This window comes from Amphimedon queenslandica, unplaced genomic scaffold (genome assembly GCF_000090795.2).
Source record: "Amphimedon queenslandica unplaced genomic scaffold, v1.1 AMPQUscaffold_13496, whole genome shotgun sequence".
Taxonomy (NCBI): Eukaryota; Metazoa; Porifera; class Demospongiae; order Haplosclerida; family Niphatidae; genus Amphimedon; species Amphimedon queenslandica.
This window is the reverse complement of record NW_003546268.1, coordinates 490,418-500,319: the sequence shown is the minus strand read 5'-3', so window position 1 is coordinate 500,319 and position 9,902 is coordinate 490,418. Positions and strand designations below refer to the sequence as shown.

At 34.8% G+C, this 9,902-nt stretch overlaps 2 protein-coding genes and 1 long non-coding RNA gene across 3 annotated transcripts in view; 2 read left to right on the top strand and 1 right to left on the bottom strand.

The window, feature by feature from the left end:
* The window catches only part of LOC100640104 (glutaredoxin-3-like), an 8,397-nt gene extending 6,973 nt beyond the window's left edge, over window positions 1–1,424 (top strand). Inside the window, exons 5-8 of the mRNA XM_019993407.1 lie at window positions 877–938; window positions 996–1,053; window positions 1,100–1,152; window positions 1,197–1,424. Coding sequence (XP_019848966.1) covers window positions 877–938; window positions 996–1,053; window positions 1,100–1,152; window positions 1,197–1,377 — 354 coding nt within the window. The 3' untranslated portion in view covers window positions 1,378–1,424. The remainder of the gene's footprint in view (window positions 1–876; window positions 939–995; window positions 1,054–1,099; window positions 1,153–1,196) is intronic.
* LOC109580359 (uncharacterized) lies at window positions 7–392 on the top strand. Its single transcript, XR_002184216.1, has 2 exons — window positions 7–103; window positions 147–392. It is a non-coding gene; the product is annotated as an uncharacterized LOC109580359 (long non-coding RNA).
* A 493-nt stretch (window positions 1,425–1,917) lies between the features above and the next one.
* Window positions 1,918–9,902, bottom strand: part of LOC100639977 (tensin-2-like) — an 18,284-nt gene continuing 10,299 nt past the window's right edge. Inside the window, exons 8-23 of the mRNA XM_011411987.2 lie at window positions 6,962–7,099; window positions 6,783–6,902; window positions 6,654–6,726; window positions 6,394–6,598; window positions 6,157–6,312; window positions 4,748–6,103; window positions 4,645–4,704; window positions 4,537–4,596; window positions 3,081–3,272; window positions 2,924–3,019; window positions 2,801–2,875; window positions 2,679–2,744; window positions 2,464–2,629; window positions 2,339–2,407; window positions 2,245–2,292; window positions 1,918–2,191 (exon numbers count right to left, since the gene is read on the bottom strand). Of these exons, the coding sequence (XP_011410289.2) occupies window positions 2,059–2,191; window positions 2,245–2,292; window positions 2,339–2,407; window positions 2,464–2,629; window positions 2,679–2,744; window positions 2,801–2,875; window positions 2,924–3,019; window positions 3,081–3,272; window positions 4,537–4,596; window positions 4,645–4,704; window positions 4,748–6,103; window positions 6,157–6,312; window positions 6,394–6,598; window positions 6,654–6,726; window positions 6,783–6,902; window positions 6,962–7,099 (3,013 nt within the window). The 3' untranslated portion in view covers window positions 1,918–2,058. The remainder of the gene's footprint in view (window positions 2,192–2,244; window positions 2,293–2,338; window positions 2,408–2,463; window positions 2,630–2,678; window positions 2,745–2,800; window positions 2,876–2,923; window positions 3,020–3,080; window positions 3,273–4,536; window positions 4,597–4,644; window positions 4,705–4,747; window positions 6,104–6,156; window positions 6,313–6,393; window positions 6,599–6,653; window positions 6,727–6,782; window positions 6,903–6,961; window positions 7,100–9,902) is intronic.

Below are 9,902 nucleotides of genomic sequence, written 5' to 3'. Positions count from 1 at the left end.
CCACACCTCTAAAATGGAGGTGCGCGTAAGTGCAACGGTTGAAAAATGTGTAAAACCCCGTAAATGCTTAGTAATTGAAAAGCGAACATGCAAAAATACCTTTGTAAGTAATATTCCTTTCTGTCTATCACAATTTGAATTTTTAGAAATGCTAGAAGAACTTTTAATGATGATTTGAATGCAGACTTCTTGTTGTTTATTTTATTTTTATTTCTTTATAGCTTTATTTTATGTAGTTAAAAATATTGAAGGCTTTATTAATGATCAATTGACTGATATATGAAATTTCAAAATGAAATGTTGCTTGATGCCCATGTAAAAAATTATTTTGTCAAAAAGTGACAAGATTTCCCTGTTGCCAGAAATGCCCCGCCTTACATTAGCCAAAAAAATTCAACTTCCTGAGCTTCATTTATTACAAAATTACTCCACAGGATGCAAAAAGTTCCTAGGTAACTTTTAGAAACAATGCTTGTCCAACAGAGCACTCACAGAATGATATTTTTCATTTTAATGATGAATTTTAAAATCCACCATAAGATACCTTTTGTCAATTATGGTCACATTTGACCAAATCCTTTACAGGAGACGCTTAAAGGCAGTTGTTCTTTCTTATAACAAGCACTTTTTAGCTATTAATAGAGCTAAAGCAGGTAAGTTAGGCGTTTTCTTCGTGCCTCCATTGACTTCCTTAACAAACTTGCCAACCAAAGTGGCAGCCAATTATGAAGTGTGGGCAGATACCATATCACATATGTAAAATTAATGAAATTTATATCTTTTCTAACTCTCACTTCCAGTGGTCTATAGCATCTTTGCACTCAAAATTAATAGACTTCTTAACTTATTTTTATTGTAATAGTTGTTTTTTTGCAGGATTTAAATGAAAGTGGTGAGCTTATTAAAGTAGTCCCTAAAGTAATGCCGCTTGATGAAAGGTAAACATTGTTTTGAACTACTCCAGATGGATCATTGAATAATCTTCATGCGTGTAGACTCAAAATCCTTACTTCTCAATCACACATTATGTTGTTCATGAAAGGTACCCCGGATGTAAGTGGTAATTGCATTTTGTAATAATTATTGTTCATTTTTACAGAACCCAAAGTGTGGTTTTAGTAAAGCAATTTGTAGCATTTTGAAGGAGATTGAGTTAGTTTGATTTGATTGTTAATTTTACATTGGTCTTTTATTAGTGTTCAATTTGAAGCTTATGATATACTCGAAGATGAAGATATACGTCAGGGGCTCAAAACCTATTCAAACTGGCCAACATATCCACAACTGTATGCCAATGGCAATTTTCTTGGTGGATTAGATATTGTTAGAGATTTACATAGCTCTGGTGAACTAGTCACTGCTTTGCAGAAGCCTTAACAAAATGTTTTCTTTTTCTTCTAATAGCATTAATGCATGTACATTAATTCATTTTGACTGCTATGTATAATAATTATTTTGATTGTGCTCATTTGCATGTACAGTCAAACCTTCTATTGTGGACAGTCTAAAATAAGGACACCTCTATAATCAGGACAGGTAGTATCAGTCCCAATACAATAGTAATGTTTATTAATGAGCCTCTAAAATAAGGACACCTCTTTAATACAGACGGTTTTATTGGGTCCCAAGGTGTCCAGAATAGACAGCTTTGCATTGAAGTGACTGAAGTCACTTTTGGCAATCAATTGCAAGCCACTGATGAAAACTTCCAATCATTGAATAAATCAGTATTGCTCATGATGTAGAATTTGCCAAAAAGAAATAATTTTACAAAACAAAGCCCTTCATGGTATTTGGCTTTAAATTTTTTGATGCAAGGCAATTTCACTTTTCTAATAGAGCAGAGGGCATGTCTTACATGCATAAGATTTCCATGATCAACGTGGGCTGAAATAGGCTGCAATTGCCAACAAGAGATTGTGTCAGTTTCTTGAGGTAATAATAAATCAATAAAAAATAAATTATTGAACAAAACAAAAGAACAATTACAAACATTATTTTTACAGACAGAACACGTAGCTTAAAAGTCTACTGAAGCATAATAATAATTATATCATTCTACTTTGATAACTGCATTAATCTTTTGACATAAGCCACAACATTTGATACAGGTTGATGAGCATCAACTTCTGCAAATAGTAAACACATGTATCCAGGACTGTCTTGCATTTTATGAACAATACCAAAACAACTATTAGCATGGTTAATGGAACAAATCATAATAATAGTTTACTGCAAACTTACGGCTTATTCTTTATTGAAACAGATTCTTCTAAATGTGACAAGTCCCACCTGTAAAGTCTAAATTCACAGAATGGATAAAATAACAGTCTCAAACCTAGTATCATTTGGATCCAGTCCACAATGCAAAATAGAATTAATGGGATAATTTCGTTTACTCAGTAACCTGAAGTAAAAATAAAGAAGGTTGAAGTACACTTGCAATTTTGCATACAACAATACCCATTAGCTTTGTCTGTAATAGTTACTCCACTCATAGATGCTTTAAAATTTACAACAGTTGATGTAGGCAAATCAAGTGCTTTCAGTTGTTTGGCAGCTTCTGTAATGGTAGAATCTCCCAAAGGTCGAAGTACTTCAATATTGCCCAATAATACCAAATCACAAGCTACATCAATTAAAAGATAAACAACTTAAAAACTATTTTCCTAACTAACCTGCAGCAGCAAGTGTTTGCTGGCTTTCTGGTTTCCTCTTCGGGACTGGAATAGGGTCAGTAGAACCTGCAGTACATGTATCAATTATTTAAAACAATTACAAGTATATTTTTTTATTTTACTTTTTGGAAGCTGTAACACACAAGGAAGACAAAGCTTTTCCATTGTATGCCTTGCAATAAAATCAGGAAGTGTCTCTAATCAAAATTATCACAGAATATGATGACATTACTAATATCACATACTAAAAGCAGGTTCATTCCACCCTTGCAATTTAACTCCATCTGGATCAGGTTGTATCAAAAAATGAGTTACACACATGTCATCAGTTACTTCTGTATCTACAAAGAAATTTATACAACAAATTACTTGTACATCAACTTAGAAACATGTCACATGTACCATCTGTTAACTTTCTTCTTTGTCTTAATAGCTCCCTTGACACCTTTATTGTAAGAGCATAACCACCACTAACAGTTTGGCTGTCACGAACAACAAAAGATCCTGCATCCATATTTTTGACTAAATTGCATGCATCTTCTCTAGAAATGTCAGGACGATACCAGTGAGACATTAGATCCTTCACTTCGGCTACTAATATTACGAAAATGAACATGTAAATATGTCGACAATACAACTATAGACATAACATTTTTTCTACAAAAGGTACATGTAGGTTACAACAAGGAACTTAAAGTTTTGTACAGCAAAAATATTTTCAAGCCACACGTAGATGTACATAATAACTAAGCAATTTAAATCCTTGTAACTACACATGTACATGTATGTACCGTATTTCCTTAAATAAAAGCCAGGGCATCTATTTCCTCAAATGGTATTTGGATCTCGAAAATATATATATGAAATTAAAAAAACTTTGGCCCAGAGTGGAATTCGAACCTATGACCTTATGACCTCATGCTTTTGACTTCTGGAACTTTAGGCATTATCCACTAGACTACTGGGTTAGACCAGGACTAAAGTTGCGTATTTATAGTTCAATTGTATTGCTACCCCAGCATCTATTCAAATGCGGGTTCTATTTAAGGATATACGGTACATACATATATTTACTAACGCACTTTACTCTTACACATTTTCCACCACTGAGCATTAATTTAGCAATGAATATCACTAATAAGTCACCACATTGTGGGAAAGATGTACAGAGATGAATGGGATAAATAATACTATTCCTTTAATTTCTCCAAAAAAGGCACCAGCAATAACCAAATGGTAAGTATAATTATACCACAAATGAGCAGTGAGAATTTCCATGTGAGTTAGTAAAAATATTACAAATTTTGTCACTTTTCCCATATAGTACATCTCTGTATCTCACAACATGGCAGTTAATTTATTCATTGCCAAACTCATATTCAAACCAACAACCATGGGATCTTAGGATTCCAGATAAGCAGTTTGGCTATTCAGACCACTCTAAACATTGTATCACATAATAGTGCTTGGCAAATGTGCATATTTATATGTATGTTGGTAATAGGCTACTATTAGAGCAGGGCCCTTACTTGAGAAAACATGGTACATGCACATACATGTACATGTAAATGTAATCATCACATTTTACTACCTGAAGCAAAACTCAATGTGCATACATGAGCATATTATAAGCCGTTCACGCTTTTAGGTGTGTTCAATCTTCAAACAACCTGGTGTATGTATTATATACATACTTCAAAGCAGCAAGATAATTAAGACAGGAAATATGGTCATGCAATCATGTACAACGCAAAATATAGGACCTAAAGCATGTACATGTACATGTACATGTATAAAATATCACAAAAATTTATTCAATGCAACATCACAAGCTAGGCTATTAACAATTAACTCTTACTAGCTTGTGTAGAAGATTTCCCTTTCAAGGCTTGATATGGAGCGGGTGGCTTCGGAGGAACTAAAAGAAGATTTTCAATATTACATAGGTACAAAATATGAAGCTGACTTTTATTCGGAAGTGGCTTTATGTGATCACTACTAACACTCTGTTCTTGCAATTTTGCAGCTTTACTATAACATAAAATTTAGATAATTCAAACAGTACTTACTCTGCTGCAAAAAAGCGGGTAGAGGAGGTTTAGGTGGGGGCTCTTTTCTTACAACTTTACTTTCACCTGTTACTGAACCTCCTTCCTTTGACTCTTGAGTCTTATTCGAAGCAGATGCAGCAGAATTACCCAACGGAGAAGACTGCTTGCTTTGATGCTTTTTCAATTTTTGTTTCTCTTGGTCGGAGTCTTCTTGCATCTTGCTCCCCCATGAGTCAATACTGAACTCCATGTAATCACCTCGCCCAACTTGAAGACCTCGCCCACTTTTTTCTGAAAAATGAAACATTGGAATACTCTCTTGCTGAGTGCTTGCAGTGACAGCACTTGACTGAATGACTGTCTTTGTAGATGGCTTTTTGATTCTTAAATTTTGCATTAACATATCTTTAAGACCTAATGCAGGAACCTTCTGCTGAATAACTGTAGCAGGTACTATTTCTTCAGATAAAGGAAGTATTGGATTGTTTCGTAGTTGTTCTCGAAGTTCCTCTTCATTTAAGTAATCATGTGAGTATTCGTCAGCATTGTAGTTGACATAGTCATCTGCCTGCATTGGTACATTACCATAAAGTGCATCAGGTGGTACAGTATAAGTTTGACTACTATCCAGGTCATCAGTTGGTGTTGAATAAATGTCAGCTTCATCATCGTGACCAAAGGTTGCATTTTGAGGAGACAGGATTGGAATTATAGATCCCCTGGACATTGATACTGGTATTGCAGATTCACCTTCACTAAAAGAGCGCCTTCTCTGCTGTGCAATAAAGGGCTTCCCTTTAGCTATGTCATCTAGATTTGTATATTCCTCATGAGCTAACAGGTTGTCAAGTGCTGTTTGACTGGATGAACGCTGACTAGATGTCATAGTGTCATGTGCTTTTGATTGCCACTTGACAGATACCCACATGTCATTATTGTCTTGTGAACTGCAAGGTGGAGATGCTGGAGTTAACACAAGTTGATTTGCAGAAATGTCTTCATAGCGACCAGCATTGTTACCAGTAGCACTTTGTGATGAAGGAAGTATTTGCTGGCAATCAGTTTTGCCAGGATTGATTACTGAGTAACGAACTGGTGGTGGTGGACGAGTAGGCTTCTTTCTCTGATGCTCTTTGTTATGTATCAAATGAGAATATTTCGGAGAACCAAAAGACGATGACAAATCTGACACTGTCGATGATACAATATCATCCTTATTGGAGGCAAAATCACCGTCATTAACCTTACTAACAACAGTATAAATGTCACCACCATCAGCTACGATTCTTTCAATCAAGGTAGGATCCATCTGAACACTTCCACTAGTTGTAGACCGCTGTCTTTCTGCAGATGGATCAGTGAAGTTAATTAAATCTAGAAACAACACCAATATCATAGTGTTACTTAGCTACACATTGTACACTCACCATGAGAACTGGCATCAACAAAGCAACTTTGAAAAGGAGCAGAAGAGTTTTGTGCATGTATTTCATTAGATTCTGTCAAAAATCCTTCTAAAATTGACTCTCTCTTTCGATCAGCAAGTAATGAATGGCGTATATCTGTTGGTGTTGTTAGTCCTTCTACATATAAGTATATAATGAATAAATTAAAAGAATAGCATTTATTCATAATAATAATTGCATATGCGTACATGCAAATACCTCGTTTGATGTTGTTTCCCTTAGATTGTGCGGTTTCAAAAATGAGTTCAACTTTCGTATCATCTGAAAATCTTTTGTCTCGAAAAGCATCATCAAGATCTTTCTTAGTCCAGACTAATCGCTCGTCTTTCACAACAGAATGATGAAACTGACAACGAAAGATAGAATCAACTCCAGTGTGAGTCCTTTTATGGAAACATTTAATCTAAAATGAGTGCACATGTAAAAGACTTTACCCATAAAATGACATACAATATTACCAAAATTTCACCACACAACTTTAAGCCTCCATATAGTGAAATCTTTACCCTGTCTTTATCGGCTGTACAAACACTACAATGTACATGTATATGTACAAATGTATAGAATGACAATTTAATACTACTTACTAGAGTCCTGAAGTATGAATCAATTCCATGTTTTGATATATTTTTATAAAAGGGCGGCAACCTCCTTTACCATCAAAATTTGGAATTCCATGGATGATAATGTAGCAAAGTTTAATAGGTCTACAAAATTGATCATTAGAACAAATTTAGCAAACATGTAAATCTACATGTACAAGTACCTAGCATCAAGTTTTAACTTTCCCACCAGTAAGTCTTCAAAGTAATGCACATAACGTCTCTGTGAAGGTTGTGTTACACCTTGTAATTTGTCATCATAAAACCTTTTCATTGCAAAATGATCCAAAGCAGCAGAGGCACTAAATTGATAATATTAAAAATTCATACATTCTGATTCATTCAAAAAATTTTCATACAATCATCTTGGCTTATGAAAAGCAAGAAATTCACTTTTCTTAAGATTGTATTAGACAGTATAACCATGAATAGCCCAATACATTGTACATAAATATAATAACCCTCATTTCCTTTGCTAAATTTAAATGCATTTTACACTGTCCTTCCTTCTCATTTCTCTCTCTTTCTTCCCCTCTTCTTCTTTTTATTATTACTATTATTGTTGTTGCTGTTGTTATTATTATTATATTAATTATTTATTTATTATTATGTTGTTGTTGTTTTTACACTACTACATGTATTTCCAGTTTTATGGTACAAATCCTATATGAGTTAGCCTATAGTCTCAGTACTATAAATGCACATGTACAGTACCGTATAGCTTGATATTTTCGTGGGTCAATATTTTCGTGGTTTGCTCCTAGTGGGGCAATTCGTGGTTTAATTTTCGTGGTTGACAGCTTACATAGCCTGTAAGGGGATGGCACTTCAATGATTTCGTGGGATTAAATTTCGTAGGCAGCCCATAACCACGAAAATCACAAAATTTACATTCCACGAAAATTTCAAGCTATACGGTACATTGGTTGTTATTTCTTGGAATACATGTAGAAGAATTAAAAGCATATAATAGACCCTATTGGCTGCAAATTTATGCAAATACATGTACATGTATAGTCAGTTTCATTTGAGTTGCCACAGGAAGTAAATCAATGTTTGCATCACAAAACGTCATTCCTATCCACACCCAAAATGGTGGCAGAGTACAAGCAAACTCTTTCATTGAGCATTTCTTTACCTTTAAGACTTTTATTGTCTATTTTATCCTTGCTTTGGATACTACTACCTTTCATTATCACTGGCTAGACCTTTTTCTGTTATAAAGCTGACAAAGACCTCCAATATGGAAGATAATGACCTAGGTTGAGGGTAATGAAAAAAAACGGTCATCAAGAAAGCTGTGGACAGGTATAGCAGATGTTTCCCAGTAGTATAGACTGCTAGTTGAATGCCTCCTTCTTTAGAGGACCTTATCTGCCTGCTTTTATTTCATAAAATAAAAGACAATAATTTTCTTAAAATAATAATGAGATGCAAATTATATTCAAGAGTGTGATGTAGCGTAAACGTAATGATTCATCATGGCGGCTCCCTTTGAACTAGAGCGGAAAAACTCATTGAGAACCTTCCAGAGTACCTAGAGACTCAAAAATTGGTACAGATTTTCGAAAGAACCCATTATGCAACTACACCAAGTTTTAGGTTACTAGCATTAGTAACAAAAAAGTCATAAGGGGTGGTGCTTGGGCAACTCAACTGAAACCGACTATAAATATTGCTAGGGCCGAAGCAAATAGTGACATATTCAGACAGTTGTTTGTATATGATGTTCACAGCAATATTCAAACAAGCGTAACAGTGTAAAAAATATTCCTATAATTGATTTCACCACCTTGCAAGAACAACTGGATTTTATTAAGACTTATAGAATCCCTCGCTACCTTTTAATGCTTCTAGAGAAGTCTTTAGACAGTATCTCTATGTTGTCTTGCTGTTAAAAAGCTCTTCACTTTGTCCCAAGTTTAAGCCGCCATTTTGTTTGCCATGACCACACCCACTACGTAAAGGAGCATAGGCGGGTGGTTGCTAAGGCTTATGAATTTTGTTATTTCTCCAATACAACATGTACAGAAGAAGAGTAAGTGTGGACCGAGGGGTTTGCAATGGGCTTGTAATCTCATAAAACCTTCTTGGTAATCCAGTAATCCAAAAAACAATCTTGGAATAATACAATAATCTTAGAAGAATTCAGTAATCTGTAATCCAGGATTAACAAATTTACAGAAAACTCCTAATAATTATCTTAATATAATCCGGAAGTATCCGGAGTTTAAAACAACACCTATTGGTTATTCAATAGTTATTAAGACCACACCCATTATTAATTAATAAGGTGTGGCCAAAACCAATAACAATCCAAGTAAATTTAAGTAATCCAGCTTGTAATCCCTGGTAATCCAAAGAATCTTGGTAATCCAGCTTGTAGCCCTTGGTAATCCAAAGAATCCACCTATAATCTTGGTAATCCACTCATAATCTTAGAATTCTCCTAGTAATCCAGTAATCAATTGGTAATCCTGGTCATTTTTGTAATCTCGTAAAGATTATCTTCCCATTGCGAACCCCTCGGCGTGGACATACAAATATACAAATATCGCACGTGGGTGAAATCAATTATAGGAACGACCCGGGGGCTACGAACCCAGGTAGTTAATAAGCTTTCTTGCTATTTGCACTATCAGCCAGGGATGGGGCAAAGTACATTGGTACTTGTGCTTAAGTACACTTAAAGGATAACTGCAGTGGTTTTTTGAGGTATTTATTTTATTGGCTAAATATGATTGCCTGAACTTTTTAATGAAGTGTGAGAACTCCTATTGTTCAAAAAAATTATTCACTGAGATATGAGCTTTCAAAAATGCCTTTATTTACTTCATGCCATGTTACTTCCTGTCGGTGGGCGTGGCTAAATGTGACGTCATTTTGGTAAATCTAGTGATTAATCCATTCCTTTATAGGGGGATTAATCCTTTATTCTCATGCCTGGTAATGTAATAGCACAAATTTAAAGATTGGGATTGTTAGCTCTCATTATTCTAAGCATGCAACTGCAAGAAAATGTCATACTACCACAAGTAGGCAAATGTTCCTGTTTGCTATTTTGAGTCTTTTTCTTGCAGTTGCATGCCTAGAATAATGAGAGCT